Source organism: Varanus komodoensis, unplaced genomic scaffold (genome assembly GCF_004798865.1).
Source record: "Varanus komodoensis strain SLA01 unplaced genomic scaffold, ASM479886v1 scaffold8, whole genome shotgun sequence".
In the NCBI taxonomy this organism is placed as follows: domain Eukaryota; kingdom Metazoa; phylum Chordata; class Lepidosauria; order Squamata; family Varanidae; genus Varanus; species Varanus komodoensis.
Genome location: NW_025336481.1, coordinates 7,776,117 through 7,793,826, shown reverse-complemented (window position 1 = coordinate 7,793,826; position 17,710 = coordinate 7,776,117). Strand labels below are relative to the sequence as shown.

The window sequence follows — 17,710 nt, the reverse complement described above, 5'->3', positions numbered from 1 at the left end:
ATACTTTTTCCTGTTATAACTGATCCAGCTCATGGTTCAATTAAAAGTTTCCTAATCTCGTTATTTAGTTTACTTAACAGATACAAGCTGTCACATTAAGCCTTTTTTTGCAGAGGGGCATGGATGAAAATTGGCTGCTCCTGACTTTTTTTTTTAATTTTGGTCAAAATGATCCTCATTGAGGCATATGCCTCTCATTTAGGCTTTATCACTTCAGACTCATCTATGACTAATTGCTTCCACATAGAAAAATAACTCCTGTTTGTAGAAAACTAGCATATCTGCAAAAAGGTTAGGCTAAAATATTTATTTTATTTATTTATTAAAACATTTCTATGCCGCCCCATTTGCCGAAGCCTCGGGGCGGCTCACAACATAATATAATACAAAAATAACAATATAAAACTAAAAATATAAAATAAATAACAATGTAAAAGAAGTCGCCCTGGCCAGATAAATAAGCAAATGCTGTTAACAATTAAAATGACGCTTAAATAAAAAGGTCTTCGCCTGGTGCCGAAAAGCAAATAACGACGGCGCCAGGCGGACCTCTCTGGGGAGCGCATTCCATAGATTGGGCGCCACTGCTGGGAAAGCCCTCCTCCAAGTACCTACCCTCCTAATTTCTTTCACGGAGGGTTCCCGGAGAAGGGCCTCTCCCGCAGATCTCAAGGGGCGGCCGGGCTTATATGGATGTAAGCCCTCCTTCAGGTAACCAGGACCCAAGCCGTTTAGGGCTTTATAGGTCATCACCAACACCTTGAATTGGGCCCGTACTTCACTGGGAAGCCAGTGAAGCTGACGGAGGACTGGAGTCATGTGAACATAACGCCCAGTCCCCGTCAGCAGCCTGGCATATTTATACGGTGGTACCTTGGCTCATGAATTTAATCTGTTCCAGAACTCTGGTTGTGACCCAAATTGGTCATGAGCCAAGTTAAATTTCCCCATAAGGTTCAATGTAAATAAGGTTAATCCGTTCTGTAACCATTTTTTAAATCAGAAAAATGTGAAGCAAAGTGACAACAAAGATCTTGGCCATCTCCCCCCCCCCTGCGCCCCGAGCACAAGCGTGGCCATCTCCCCGCCACCCCCCCAGCACTACCGAGATCGCACCTGTCATCCTGGCAGGCACCCATCATCCCAGCACATGCCTGTCATCCTGGCATGCTAGGAGGTGCGGGGGAGACGGGCGTGATCGCGGGTGCACTGGGAGAAGAAGAGACAGGCGCAAAAGGCGCGCTGGGGGAGGGAGAGATGGACGCAGTCTCAGCCATCTTCCCCCCGCCCCCAGCATGGTCTTTGCCATCTCCCCACTCGGGGGTAGGGTGGGGAGATGGTCGCGATCGTGCTGGTTGGGGGGGGTGGCCGAGATCGCGCCTGTCTTTCCTGCAGGAGCACGCCTCTGATCACGCACACCTTCCCTGCACGAAAGCAACTGTGATCGCGGCCATCTCCCCACCCCGCCCCCCGAGTGGGGAGATGGCCACAATTGCAGTTCCGTTCGTGCAGGGAAGACGTGCGTGATCATGGGTGCGCTGCTGCAGGAAAGACAGGTGCAGCACAGCACAGCCGCGGGAGAGATAGCCGAGGTTGCGCCCGACTTTCCTGCAGGAGTGCGCCTCTGATTTGTTCGTGAACCAAGGCATTCATGAGCCGAGGTACCACTGTACTTCCAGTTTTACTCCACTGGGTGCTTTTTATACATTTTGCTTTACTGTAGAGAAACATTTCAGTGAAAGCCCATTGTACTACCCATAGTTGCCACAAGTTTTACCACTGCAGGGAACACTAGGTAATTAAGATAATGGAAGGTATTTTTTGGGAGGGGGGGGGGTTGTTTTTGTTTCTTTGTTTTTTGCTTTTTGTGCTCCTGGAGCTTGGAATTGCTTTCTTTTGATATTACCTCCATCACTGCCTGAGCACAAGATATTGTCTCGAATCAATATATGTCTTTTTTGTGGCGAGGTACATTGCATACAAGCACTACAGAATTCTCCGTACTAAACTCCCTTTTTGTGGTTCTTGACTCTGTAAAATGCACTTCAAAAAATCTGTCAATGGACCCGAATCTTGTTTCTCTGTTAGCATGATAATGTCCTGCATGTTCCAGAGACAGACCCTTTTCTTTCTTCAGGTTCAATTTTATGATGGGGTAAGACTTGGTAGGAAGCTCCTGTAAGGGAATAGCATTTTTAAAAACTGATGCCCTGTAAAGCATCCTCTCTTGCAGAACTGCATTTCTAGTAACCAACAGGGCGGTGCAAGAGCAGGCAGGGAGGCACGCAGAGCTGCTTGTGACGGGAACAATCGTGTGGTTGAGTTTCTAGGTGGAGACTGGTTTCTCCTCAATCAAGTTCTTGACCTGAAACTGCAAATCTCTTTACTGACTGGTTGTTGCTATTGCTCAGGAGTTTAGAGGGAATCTTTGTCTGATACTAACTCACTGCACATTCCAGGTCAAGAGTCTTGTGTGGTTATTGAATGAGTATTGCATGGCAACTACTCTGGGCTCCTCTTTAAACTTCAATAGACCTTCCCTTGCTTAGTATGACCCATAGACATAGAAATAAAGACTATTACATTACTGACTTTTGCACTTCTAGATGCAGCTCATAATGCCAAACAACACTGGTGGTGGCTTGGAGAGATATTATGTACTTTAAATATTTTTGTCATCTCTGTCATCATCTTTTTTATTTTGAGCATAACTCTGTCCATGCCCTATATTGGCTAATGTAAGTTGAAAGTTCTGATACAGATAAATTAATGTTTTCCTATCTCCCCTGCCACATATAATAATAATAATAATAATAATAATAATAATAATAATAATAATCTCTAAGATGGTCCATGTGCCTGAGATCTATTGAAGCTGGACTTCCACATTTAACCTAACAGTGCCTTCCCTTCACAAGCCTGTTGCTTTAACTGTTTAACCCTGCCTTAACATTTAGTAATGAAATGGCATTGAAAAGGGGAAAGGTAAAGCACTGGGAGTGTTTGGAAAAACGCAAGTATGATATGGAAGACTATGATTCATCAGACTAGATTACACTGAGCATGCTTTCATGGATTGCAGTGGGCCCATCCAGAGAGCCTTTTTTGCCAGTGGGGCGGGATATAAATCTAATGAATAAATAACAAACAAAATGAGTTAGCAATGTGACATTACTCTGATGAAGGCCCATGCCATTCTGTGTTGCAGTTACAGAGGCAGTATTATATGTTGAAGAATTAGTAATATTTCGACCAGTGCTTGAGATTCTGGGTTCAGAATTGAGAAAAATAGGTAAATATATGAATAGCTAAGGATCAAGTTCTAGAAAGCCAAAGTGATGTGGAAAAGTTGAATAAACTGGCTTAGTTTGGTGAATAGAAATCTTATAAGCATTGAAAATCTTGTATCTGCAATTTGAAAGGATGCAAGAAACCATTCATTCTGTGTACTGTACTAGCGCAAGCAGAAGCTAAGGAAAAATGGTCTTAGCTTCTAACCTTAAGAATAAAAGATTAGTCAGTAGGGCAAGGTTGTCTTGGAAGATGATAGAGTCTTTGTCCTGGATGACTTTTGTAGAGGCTGGGCAGTTTAGTGGTATTTCAGATTTTAAAACTTAAAAGTTTTATGATATTTTTAGATTGAATTGTTATTAGATATCTTACCTCTGTTTGTTTAGATAAAGTATAGGCCTTGTTAATAGTAAAGAGACTTTTCAAGAATAACTTTTGGCTGATTGTTTGGTTCTATGTAAAGTTGTGAATCTAATGGAATCTCTTTGCAGCATGCACTGTCCTGTTTGACTGCTGATAAAGCATAGACTGCCCTTTCCTGTTTATGACTAATACTCTTTTCCTTTGTTGACTGTGTATGTTTATTACATTGCATTTTTTCTTCCTATGACAGATGGAGGCCTCCATTGTTGTCTTGTGTGCTTGCTTATTTATAGGTCATGCATTATAATTAGCAGGGTATCCCTCTTTTTCTGGAACCTTTGTATTTCTTTCTTTGGAAAAACAGAAGCCTCCAGTGGGAAGTGAGACAAACATAGTCTTTGGTGATTGTTGATATGGCTTCTGTCTCAGATGACCTACTCTCAACATTCCTGATAAATTTGATTTCCTATGATGCAGTCTCCTTTCCCACATGCTATTACCTGGAATTTAAATATGCATTACTAAATGTAAAGCAGGCAGCCTCATTCCTTCTATACTCTGACTCAAGCTGTATTGGCCCTCCTGGATTACAAGGAGGTGGAGATGATTCAATGAGGATTGATTTTACTTTGTAGGATGTGGAAGAGAAAGAAGACATCTTATAATACATTTCCTCGTAAGTTACTATTTCTCTTTTCTTACAGCAGCATCTTTACATTGTATTAAAACTGTTGGGTTACATCTTAGACTGAAACAACAATCCTATACTCATCCGGCTGGAGTAAGCCTCACTGAACACCATGGGGCTAATTTCTAAGTAGACATGTATAGGATTAGACTGTATAGGATAGGATACAGTCTATAGGATTAGACTGTAAGTTTTATTAAGGTGTAAAGAGTAAGGTCCTCCTAGTCATGGGTGAGAGACCTCTGGATAGAAAAAGAGGTCTATCTAGAGGTCTATCTTTCTCCTATTCCCTCCACTGGTCCCAATAAGGATTGCTTCTTTTTCAGCTCTTGATTACAAAAATGCCTCATAGGGTTAACCTTGTCCGGTCTTTTTGGCATATTTCTTATCCCTCTCTAAACAACACCTCTTGCTTTTTTCCAAATATACCATACTTGTACTTTGACAACTGGGAGCAACGTTTTCCAATTTGATTATTTAATTCAAATGTTAAACATTTGAATAACAAATACCTTTTGAAAAAGAAGGGGAAGGGAAAATCGGGGGTACCTGTTCCTGGAGGTAAGAGTTCTTTTATTTCTGCCACACATTCTAGTTATAAACTATCATGCTGCCTTTTCCATTATGCTCACAGTCTTGCCTTGCTTTTTGTTTAACAGTTCAGTATATTCCAGTTTAGGAAAAAAATCTCCAGTAAAGGACAACAACTTGTATTAAGCAAGCTTAACTTTTGAAAGTCTGCTGAATATGCTCCTTGGTGTGTGAAATAACTGTTCCAGGCTGAGTGGCAACTGTTGTTTACCTGAAACTTTGGGAGGAAACATTATATAAACTTAGCTAAGTAAAAATAAAACTTTGTTGGCAGTTTATGTCCATATTTTAAGGCCACTTGGTCCACAGGTTTGGTATGGAATGTTTTCCATATTTTAAACTAAAATTTGTATTATGACATACAGTGATGGTTAAATAGATATATGATGAAGTAGAATCTAGTCTCCAAAAGCTTATGCTGCAATTCATTTGCTACTCTTTCGGATGCCTCTTTGTTGTTTTTGTTGCTGCAACAACAACAACAATAGCTACCCCTCTTCAAATGGCTATCGGCAGCATTGTACCTTATTTTTAAGCTGTCTAGGGCCTGGTCCTTGCAGGCCATTCTATAGGCCCCCTTCTGTCATGTGTGATACCAAAACTCCAATATATAAGGTACTGCAAAAATGCTTCTGTGGTACATACACCAAGAGCTATCCTGTGTCTTTATCCCCGTGGGCATGCCCTGCTTTTATAGTTCTTAACATTTCTTCTTAGGTGTGTTCGTATCATATTTGAATTGGCTGTGAAAGACTTTCCACTGCTGTTACAGCACAATAGCAACGTTTTAGAGTGCCTCTCGTGCGTTTGACACATGAGCTAAAAGTAGCTCTTCAGTTAAATCACCCAGGCTCCACATGAACGCAACTATTACTCTTCCAAATTAGGTCTTGTGACACCATGGGATTTGATTATTGTTGGATAATTACACTTGCGAGAATGTTCTGATGCAGGTGTATGATTTAATGAGTGACATCATTTTTGCTTGCTTCAAGAAATATGACTGAAACAGGATTGCACCACCTGTTACCTTTACTTCTGAAATAGGTATAATTGATGCTTCCCTTCATAGTTAAAAACAAAAGAATGAACTTTGACTGGCCACAGAAATTAAAAAGTAGCATTTGATGAGGTTGTGGTGAGGAGAGCATAGTGAAGGTTTGGCGCAATATATAATGGTGTGTTGGGCTTGGACGAGGAAGATGGAAGTTCACATTCTGCATAGTCACAAAAGTCCTTGGACTTGTCATAATTACTCATCCTAGCTTATTACGGAGGGTAAGAGGCGTAGAAGCATTATAAGGGACAGTTCTGACCTGAGCTTTTTGAGGTAGGAAAAAAAATGAATTAATTGGTCATTGTGTCATTAAAGTAGATTTTTTTATCTTAGTAAGATTACCTTTACTGAGTTAAACTAGCAGGTTGCTTATCTCTAGACTACCTGTTTGTAATGTTAAAGTTCTTGCATCATATCTGACTCTTTTCCAAAGATTTCAGGTCAAAGAGCCCATTTATCCTCACTCCAATATTTTAAGATAAATTTTGTGTATTTGTATTTGTGTGTGTGACTGGCTCAAAGTCATCCAGTGAGGCTTATTGCTTGAGCCACTATTGAACCCAAATCTATACGATCTCAGCTTAGCACTAGACCATATTGGCTTTTTAGTTTTGCATCCTGCCCTATAGTCCATTAGAAAAGAAATGCCAAGCTGAAATGCTATATGCATTCATAGCAGTGTTTTGTTCTGGATGTTGTGACTCATTGCTGCTCTGCTTTGCTTTTACGTTTGCATGTATGTAAATTTGAATAATTTGGAACTTACAGTTAGCCTGTGTGGTCTAAATTTTAAAAAGCCAGAAATCAATATAGGTACTTGTTTGGAAAATCTGAGGAGGAAAAACTAATTTTCTTTTTCCATATCATATACCAAAAATGTGTATATACAGAATTTTTACCAATGTGAACATGGAACTAGTTGTTTCTTTCCTAATACAGATATCATATTCTTTAACACTTCTTCCTGCGTTGCATGCCTGTTGAACTTTCAAACTCTCTAATAAGCAGCCAAGGTACCTTTGGATCCTGTGGAGAGATTGTAGATCTCAAAATGTATAGGATGTGCGGTATTTGTGTTTGATAACTGATAAGAGCTGAGTTAGAGCATGACAGGGAAATGATAATGGTGCCTTCGGACAAGTGCAGTCTATAATTCCCACTATTGGGACAATATTATTTTGGTGGTTTGTGTAATCTGTGTGCCTCTTACTTCTATTGCCAGTGTACAAAGATTTGAAGATTGCATGGGTGTTGATGATGCTAAATGCAAAAATCCATACGTTTATTTGCTTCTGTACAGTATTCTGGAATGTTAGCTCATGCAGTCTTGCATGTAGTCAGCCTTTTTTTTTTAAATGGAGTTCCAGGAACTCTAGCTTTCTTCAGAAGCCTATTTATGGTCTTGAGTGAAAAGGTAAGTAATAGTGAACAGACTTCCTAAAAGGGAGCAGATCTATTTCTCCCAAACTTCCCCTTCAATGTTCAGTCTCAGAGAAGTGCTGAATATATGATTTGATGCATGTTTAGTTCATATGGAGGCAGTGAGGTCCTCATATGATGTGAACAGACTGTGTGAACTGACTGTGCTCACTTGACCATGATCCATACTCTTTTGTAGTTTTGGCAAGCAACTCTGTGTGAAAAAGAGTGCTCAAAAATCACTCGTTTTATAACCAGTCACTCTGGTATAGAATTAGTAAGTGGTGCTTCTGATCAGTCCAAAGTAGGGTATAGTGTATGACAAGGTGCCAACTCTTATTCTTAAATGGTTCCTCTGCCAGGTAGCTATATTCAAGCATAGCATAAAAAGTGGAAATTAGCCCCAAATTAACCAGCTATGGCAATTAGGTGTCTTGTTTGTTTGTCTGTTTATTGAATTTGTTTGAGAGCTGCCTGTTAGCCTTTTCTTTGCGTTTTTAGAGTATGCAATATATTTTTATTGCAATAGATTGTTAAAATATACCAGCTGCTCTGTTCCTCCCCTGTAATACCCTGTATGATGAAAGCATCATATAATAATTCATTACTTATTAACTACAGGCAAATTACCTATTATTTTGCCTATTAACATCAGGCTCTCTCCTTCCTTCCCACCTGATCCTGCTTAACTGGCTTAGAAAATTTGGCTACTGGCCACTTCATTTACTGCCTCTGTTGCCCTTTGTTTACTAGTAGATGATGAACATTTTATTAGGTTGCTCCTAATCTTTGGTGGGCTCGTAGTTATGTTGCTAAGAACATTTATGACCTGGATTATTTCTTCACAGTAATGTCTATTTATCATTCATTTAAGTGACGCTTAACTCACCTTTCAGGATGCACTGCCCTCACCAGGCAACTTACAATACTGCAAAAACATGAACACAATGATTGTGAAGCAAAACACATAAAGATTTAAGTGTCAGATGCAGATATGAATAAATGACTCTTCTGTGTTATTTAAAAGCCAAAGCTTGTTTCACTACAACCTGGTCAATCTTTTCTGAACCAGCCTAAGTTGCTAAAAACACTCCTGGCAGCTGATGGCACCCACATCTCCATAGAAAGCCCTAAGTCTAGGAGCACTCCCAGACTGTGTACCAGGTTCTTCAGGAAAAACCCTAACCCCATCCAGTGTCAGATCTAAACCTCTCTCTATTCAGAGATGCAGATTTCCCAACACACATAGTGTTTCCTTTTTATTTGAATTAAGTTTCAGTTTGTTAACTCTCATAACTTTCAGTACCAGGCATGCACCCAGGGCTTTAACTAGATGATGGAAAAGAGAGATGGAGTTGTGGCTCATCCACATATTGATGACATCTCCCAATCATTTCTATAGATATTGAAAAATACCAGGGATAAGATGGAATCTTAAGTTTCTGTGGCCAAGGGGTGGCCCGAAACATCTTCTGAGTCCACCTGCCCTAGGAACCTCTGGAGCTACTGTAACACCAGGCCTCCAAGTCTCATCCCAGAGAGATGGTCCAGAAAGCTATTATGGGCAATGTTATCAAAAGGTCAAGAAGAACCATTAGGGTCACACTTTCCCTATCTGTTCCCTCATTCAGATAATTTACCAGGGCACAACCAAGGTGGTTTCTATTCTGAAGCCAGGATGAAAGCCAGAATGGATCTAAATACAGGGAATCCCCTACATATGAACCTTCAAGTTATGAACTTTCAAAGGGGTGAACGTGCTTTTGTCTACTTTACTGTAATAATTGAGAGAGGTGAGTCCAGCAAAGCATAACCCAGGTCACATCAACCTTATGGTAACACCATGTGAGCAAGAACCCATCAGACGAATAACATGGGTGCATTTCTGCACTGCCACATACCTGGAAGTTTAACTTCCAGAAGTCCTCCAGTGTTGTTATAAATCTATTACTGTACAGAACTATATAGCCAATTGTGTTAGTTGGGTACCTAGGCTAACTTTTTTGAACTTACGAACAAATTGAAAATACACTCTTGGTACGTAACTTGTTCATTTGTAGGGGACTTTCTGTAATCAGTGCCATCCAGAACACTCTGGAATTGACATAAAACCACCCATTCTTAAAAATGTTTTTTTTTTGGAAATGGGTGATAATTCTGCATAGACAAGGGAATTCATCTGGCTTCAACAGTGGCTTTACTAATGCCCCTTCGGGATAACTGGTCTGCAGGGTTTTCTAGCCTGTCTCTGTCTGTGCACACGCACACACATGGATGTGCTGTGACACAGCCCATTTTGAGTTAGCTTATCTAGAGGGGCTGTTGCATTCTACTGATCATTGAGGCTCCCAGCTTGCAGCAGCTTGTTGTGCTGTACAAACCCAGGCGGAAGGGGTTACTTGAGGCATAAGTAACTCTCAGATAACTCTAAAACAAATTACAATGTCATTTCACAAAAGCTAAGTCTCTCTCAGTCGCTGTGCCTTTGCCTATCCTGCCGACCCACAGTGGCAATCCCCACATTAGGTTGGTTTTTCTGTGAATTGCCCATGGTGTGTGCGCGCAATAATTAGGCTCATCGTGGTTGTTTACCACTCCTTCCACAGTCTTCCGGCAGCAGCATATAGTTGTTTCCCTCTTCTCACGACAGTCTTGAGCTGTTTTTGGTTCACTGTAGCTTTTTTCCCCATTTCCCTTTTTTTCTTTGAAAGATTGTGATCTTTGGCTTGATGGTTGGCTTTTGCACTGCCCGTTTTGGCAGCTATTGATAGCCCCTTCATGCATTAGGCTTCAGTTATGGGTACTATATAAAAGGAAACTAAATATAGTATTTGTGTTTGTGAACTTTTAGACAATGGCTTTGTTGTATGTATGGAAGCCATGGTTTAATGTCCTGTTTTTAATGTATTGGTTTTAGTCTTTCATCTGCTTTATCTTTTTATTGTTTAGTGCTCTGGAATCTTGCAACATATGGAATAGTACACAAATGCTGTAAATAAATAAATGCAGTGTGTTCAGGCTTGTTTGTGTTCCCTTTCAAGGCTGGCTGTGATTACTTCCATGCTATAATGGTTCCATATTTTCCTAAAATTACGTTATTGTCCAACATCAATGGAGAGTCTAAATGATAAACTAAGGAGGATTATTCTGAAGGCCCAGAGGAGACAGATTTAAACTTAAATTAAATTTAATTGATTGCATTCTTAAATTAATTGCATACTTAAATTACCGTTGTGCCTGTGGAATGAGGATAGGATATGCCAGTGTGTTTCATTGTTTTTAAAAAAGAGGAACATCTGCTATAGAAATACCGTCCTGTTTTGGAGAACTGTTGTCATTCATGGAGGTCATTCCAGCATGTCCAATGACATAGTTAACTTACTTTACTGTAGTAGGTTCACTCTGCAGATTATAGTTTTTGGGTTCAATGCAGGATCTATAAGGGTCTCCAAAATAATGGAAGTACTAGGTAGCCAAAGAGCAAGTAATCAGGTGCCTTCCATGATCAAACTGTTATTCATATTACCCATACCCTTTCTCAGAAGGCCATTTTAGTTGCTAGTTTGGTTGTATATCTTAGTGATTCATGGTCAGGAGTGGGAAAGTATTTTGAATTCTTAGGAGCTAGCATAATTACAAGATACCTGGACTTCTAGGCAAAACCCAGTTTTACATGAACAGGAAGCGTTTGTGTCTGTCCCAACCAAAGCACCTCTGCCAACTTCAGAACTCAAGCCATTCTACTGAGAAAAGTTGCCCTAGCAAAGATTCATGAACTTCTGCAACATGACAGAAGGAAATGTGTAAATATGACAGCTGAGCTAGCCCTTAGCTGCTAGGCTGTGAACAAGAATCAGTGGATTTAATTCCTTAAGGGAGAAATGAGGTATCACTCATCAAATACCCCCTCTTGCTCCAGGATTGTTTTCCTGTCTTGTATAGTTAATCTTCTGCCGAAGATGATTGGCATAAACACTCAGGGAATAAGTAATAAGCATACACAAAACTCAAGGCATTTTAAAAGGATGCTCCTTCGCATTGAGGTAACATGAATATTTAGTCACAGTTGATTTCAGGCATGTGTGCACACAGCGAAGGCCTGATTGCATTAGTGACTAAGCTTTCCAATACAAATTGACCAGGCACTGGGACGTTTCCTAATAAAACTATATGTTGGGCTTTTGAAGAGAGACGTATGCTTATTATCTACTTTAAATTGAGGCTGCCTTTAGACTGTTTCCTTTATTTCTGTTACTAATTGTGTGCCAGAATAATAGAGTCCCTTTGGAGTCTTCAAAACTTGTGCGCTTTATTTTTGCAGGCTTCGATTCTGATAATTCTTCCGGGGAATTTTCAGAAGCAATACATAAAGTTGAAGTGGATGCCCACCAGAGTAATAGGACTGGAAGACACAAAGACGATGGGCCGGTACAAGAGAATGGAATCAAGAAACACAGGTATTCTCCAGAGCAGGCTGACCTAGCATTTCATACCCAGTTCATGCCAAATACAGTGGTTGCTTTTAATACTTCTCTTAAAGCTTTCATTTTTTATGGAGTCAGATCCTGTCTTGCTTCCACATGGTCTGCAGCTAGAAACATTCTTGGTTTGCTTGAATTTTTGTTCCATTTTCAGTTTTTGTTTTGGGTGATGCCAGATGCCTTTCAAAAACCATACTCAGAACAAAGTATAAAACGTTGTGTTACAAATAGAACAAAAGACAATCTAACAACCCAGCAGCTGTGAATTTTATAGTCTATTCCCCACTAACAGCACTTGGACATCACTATAGATAAATGTAGCTGGGAGATTATATCTCAGTGCAAAAATAAGTTTTTTATATTTGTTTCAACTTACTAAGTAGATAATCACTGCCTGGTTTTGTGGAGGCAAGTGCTACTTGCTATAGGCAAGCAAATGAGTGCTTCATTTCAAGGCTGCCATGTCATATGAAATGGCTCAGAGTGACCTTGGTGAAATTGCCAGCTCTTCGCTTCCGTTCAAAAAGGGGAATAATCATGTTCTTGTCTAGTCTAACTTTGCTGTCACGACTTCACCTTGCTTTGTTCAACAACTTACACATACTTTGCTTGGAAATTAGTCTCATTGCTTTGAATATATCTTTTCATTTCCAATAAATAGCTGATTTTACAATCTTAGAACCACTTTACATTATTTCCCTCTGGTTGAATTTAAAAATGCATGCAGGTCAATGGCCAGAAGATAATCAAAGTCAAACTTCCTCACAGTCTTGCAAAATTCAAATAATACAAGGTTCTGAAAGAATTCTGGAGAAGAAATTCTGCAATAGGCAGCTCACATACCTGCATCTGTCCTATGCTGGCTGGCTGGCTTGCTTATTTATTTAAATTATATACCACCCCAAAGCCCATTGGGCTCTCTGGGCGGTTTTCAATTTTAAAAACATATAGCAACTGTACAATAATACTATGTAAATAAACAAAGGCAATCAAACCAAGATTCAAACAACCTAGAGCAATTAAAATAGAAATCAGTAGATAGCATAGCAGCCAGTACAATAAAAACAGGATTAAAACAGTTTTTTTCTATTAAAATATCTGGCAAGTTAAAAGGTTTTCACCTAGCTCCAAAAAGAAAACAAGGATGGTGCCAGGCACATCTTCTTAAGGAGCATGTTCCAGAAATGGGTTGCAACTGCTGAGAAGGCCCTTCTCCTATTTGTCAATTGGGAGTGTTTCCCTAAGAAGGACTTCTGTGGATGATCTTAGGATTCAGATAGGAACCTATGGAGCAAGATGTTCCTTCAGATAACCTGGTTTGAAACTGTTCGGGGCTTTAAATGTTAACATCAGTAGTTTGAGTTGGGTCCGGACTTCAACTGGCAGCCAGTGCAGCTGAAAGAGGACTGGAGTGATATGGTCTTGTGGTCCAGTCTTCATTAATAGCTGTGCAGCTCTGCTCTAACATAGAACATGGTACAGTAATCCAAATAGGAGGTTACCACAGCATGGATCACTGTGGCTGGGCTGTGCCTATTGAGATAGGGTTGTAGTTGGTAAATCAGCCTAAGCTGATAAAAGCTGGTATTTGCATTTGAATGATAAGCAGCTACTCATCAAAATGAGTAAATAAATTAAATAATGGATTTGGTTTGTGAGATTTTATATGATGCCTTTACAAAAAGATTTTTATCAGTGGCATTAATCTGTTAATTTGCTCTTGCTACAGAACATCATTACCTGCCCCAATGTTTACTAGGAGTGATTTCAGTGTCTGGAGCATCTTAAAAAAATGCATTGGAGTGGTAAGTTAACGCTGCATCCTGGCTTACTTTATCATTTTTTAATAGAGATGCACTGTAATGTGGGGAAAGTGTTCACATGCAAACTGGAAATAGCAGGGTATTGTGAATATTGTTGAAGTACAACAGATGGAGGAAAGGCAAGAGTGAGATTGACTGGCTTGCTGCTGAAAAGCTCAACTAGGATAGCTTTCATAAGAATTTGTGCTTGATCAGACCAAAGACTTTTCTAGTCCAGCATTTTGTTCATCCCCTGGCCAGTCAAAGGCCACTGGAAGCCTGTGAGCAGCGCAGGAGTGCATGAGCACTTTCTTGCTCATGTTCCGCAGCACCTAGTGTCGAGAGGCATACTGCTGCTGATACTGGAAGCAGAATAGAGCCGTCAGGATCTGTAGTTGTTCATCTTCGTGAATTTGTTTAATCCACTTTTAAAGTCACCCAAATTGATGGTCATCGCTGCATCTTGGGGCAGTGAATTCCATGGTTTAGCTATGTAGAGTGCGAAAGATTTGCCTTTATTTGCCTTGAATCTTCCACTAATTGGTTTCATGGATTCCATTATCATGAGAAAGAAAGAAAAATGTCTCCGTATCTTTCCTTACTTCCACGTGTTATTTCTGAACATCTTTCTAGTACTTTGTGTAAAGTAACAACATTAGAAACATAGAAACAGGCTGAGTACGAAGGGGTCTCCCGGGCTATCTAGTCTGACCCCTGGCTCCAGTTGGCTCTGCTCATGACATGCCCACCATGTGCATGTCCAGCCTATGTTTGAACACCCTCACCGATAGGCGCTCAACCACCTCCCATGGAAGCCCGTTCCACACCCTCGGGGTCCTAACTGTCAGGAAGTACTTCCTGGCATCTAAATGGAACCTTGGCTCCCTGAGCTTTGCTCCCTTGGAGCGCGTCCTGCCTTCCTCTGCAGGGGAGAACAGGTCTCTACCCATCTCCATGTGACATCCCCTCACATACCTGTATGTTGCCAACAGATCCCCTCTGAGTCTCCTCTTCTGGCTGAAGAGACCCAGTTCCCTCAGCCTCGCCTCATACGGCATCCCCTGCAAACCGGCCACCAACCTTGTGGCCCTACGCTGCACTGAATCGAACCTGGCTATATCCTTCCTGTAATGAGGGGCCCAAAACTGAGCACAAAACTCCAGTTGCAGGCGCACCAGAGTCATGTAGAGTGGTAGTAATACCTCTCTCAATCTAGAAGCACACTTCTGGCTATGCAACCAAGGGTGGCATTCGCCCTCTTAACCACTGCATCACACTGCTGACTCATGTTTAGCCTGCAGTCAACCAGCATCCCATGATCCCTTTCACAAGTCCTGCTCTCCAGCCACTTATCCCCTAACCTGTACTTATGACGCTTATTCCTATGTCCCAAGTGCAAGACCGTGCACTTATCCACATTGAACACCATCCTGTTGTCTCCTGCCCAGTCCATTTGGCTCTGGAGTACCTGCTCCTCAGTTGTGGCCACTGCCCCAGTTTTAGTATCGTCTGTGAATTTGATCAGCAGACTGTTCACCCCTTCTTCCATGTCATTGATGAAAAGATTAAGCAGGATCGGCCCCAGGACAGAGCCCTGGGGGACCCTGCTTGTTACAGTTATTATCTGGGAAGGTTGTTGGAGCAAGAGGCTTGGAGCCAGCTGGGAACAAACAGTTAATCATTGTCGTTTCTGTGTATCACCTATATGGGCTCTGAGCCTTCATGGAACCTCAATTCAGAGAGCTTCTGTAGCAGAGGACTTTTTGGACCCCCTCCCAGTGCGCATGTTCAGAGAGGGTTCCCACCCATTTCCTCAGTTCCCCTTTGACTGCCATTGGCTTTCCTCATGAGGAGCTTGTTGTTGAGAATTGTGTAGGTAAAACCCAAGTTTTATTCCATCTCTTCTCTATGTCTGTTATAATTTTTTTCTTTGCACTATCCATTCAGCTTATTTTTGCTTGTGATCCTTTGAACACTCACTTGCCTTCGATGCATATGGCCTTGAAGTCCACCTTCCTTAATTGTGTGCATTGCAGCAGCAAGATTGCACTTATATGGGAGAGAATTATACTGTAGATTTAAACCCACACTCGAGACTTTCACTAAACAAGCCAGGGATCGTAAGTGGGATGTATTAGCTTGAAGGTTGTCCTTTGGAAGCAGACATTGGAAGTAGAGGGGTTTCTGTGACCTTCAATAGGTAGGCCGCACTCTTGCTTTGGCCTTGAGCACTGCTTTCTCAGTGGTGAGGGCTGCATCTCTTCTTTTGCCAGTAGCCTGGCTGTAACGACAGGGTCTTTGATCATTTTAGTTGCCAACAGATTTTTGAAAAATCAATAACACCTAAATCATCCGACCCTCAGAAGAAGAAAAAGCCTAGGAGGCTGCATGGGCATAAGCCAAACTGCTTCCTTTGACTCTGCTGAGACCAACTCCACCTACTCTTCTTAACTCACTCTTTCTGACAGCTGGATTGGTGCCATGGCTGGAATCTCTTGTAGTTGCCCTGACCTTGGAGGATGCATTGAGGAGCTTACTCCTCTCTGGGACTGCACTGCCCATGTTGACTCTCCTCTGCACTCACACAGGCATGACGATAGGTCATGGGGTCCAAGGTCAGTGTGATACCACTAACTGAGACTATGGACTCTAGCCAAAGAAGACACCCCAGAAAATGGGTCTGGGCCAACCTGCTTTGCTGCATTTTAGACAGCATTGGTGGTCTTTTATCCACTCATGGCAACAAGAGGCTTGAACCCATGTTTCCAGGCACAGAGCTTTCCTTTTTGGTTGGCCTTCCTGGCTGCCTTATTTTCCTAGGTTGAGCTTTGCTCCTCATGAAGCATTTATTGCTACATTCAGGCAACTCCTATTTCCGTGGCGCTGCCCAGCCACACTGGGAGTTTTGCTCATCTGAGATATCAGCTGCAGTATTGTGCAGAGCCACAATATTAGGGATAATGGCCTCTCGGTGTTGATCCACGTAGCCATCCAGGGAGAGCCATACATTGCAGTGGGAGTAAGTAGGAGAGGGAACTCCAAAGCATCCTGTGAGCATGGGATTTATTCCTTGGAGTTTAGGTTCTGGTGTTTTCTTATCTCACATCCTCTTCTCTGTGTGGTCTTTTTCAGGCTGTGAATAATTTTGTTAGAATTGCCTTTCAGAGCTAAAATAATGAAACCTGTGTGTTACTTATTATAATAGTTGCTGTACTGTGTTAAGGCAAAGTTACTCCAGCGCTCTGATTTAGGCTTGACAGGCAAACAAGACGAGAAGGCAGGAGCCATCCTGTGAATTTGTGTTCAGTAAGCGGGCATGTTTTTCCAAGCACGAACTGCCCTACCTGCTGGGTCTAGGATTTATTTATTGAATCTGTATCCCGCCTTTTCACAAAAGTATGGTCAAGGTGGCTAGCATTGAAATGGATATAAAACACTATTGATTGTTACTTTCCTGGTGTACGTAGCCATTTGTATTGATGATTGCTATGGTGGTAGCCCTTGCAGCATCTTTCATTAACGAATCCTATGTATTAATTACAACTTGGGTGAAAAACCATTTTCTGCAGTCTAATGTTTCAAACAGTTAGTTGATTTCTCTGCAGTTTGTGAATTTTGCATGTCTTTAAATTGCTGCCTCCTTTATCTTTACCAATTGTCTTGTCAGGAAGCAAAGTGCTGGAGATGGAGAATATGAAAGATCAAATGGATTATATTGCAGTCCAACTTACACTCACAGTCTCATCTCATCATTTACTTTCTGAGGGTTGGACTTACAAGTCCCTTTTGCTGTATTGTTACTGTATTGTCTAGAGTTTGGTCTTGGTAGTGGATTTCTAGCTCTATTTATTATATATTTTTCTCAGTGTTTGGGAGGTTGGCAACAATGATTGGCCTAAGGTTGATTGTATTTCTGCTGAAATGTCCAGGAGCTGACAGGCCTTGTTCTCGTTGTTTTGAGTTGTCATGGCAGGGAGCTGGAACGTTATCACAATACCTCGTATCCTGATGGTCTCAG

The 17,710-nt window shown here is 41.2% G+C and overlaps 1 protein-coding gene across 1 annotated transcript in view; it reads left to right on the top strand.

The window, feature by feature from the left end:
* Positions 1 to 17,710, top strand: part of OSBPL2 (oxysterol binding protein like 2) — a 75,652-nt gene that overhangs the window by 33,276 nt on the left and 24,666 nt on the right. The window contains exons 4-5 of the mRNA XM_044454977.1: positions 11,731 to 11,866; positions 13,620 to 13,695. Of these exons, the coding sequence (XP_044310912.1) occupies positions 11,731 to 11,866; positions 13,620 to 13,695 (212 nt within the window). The remainder of the gene's footprint in view (positions 1 to 11,730; positions 11,867 to 13,619; positions 13,696 to 17,710) is intronic.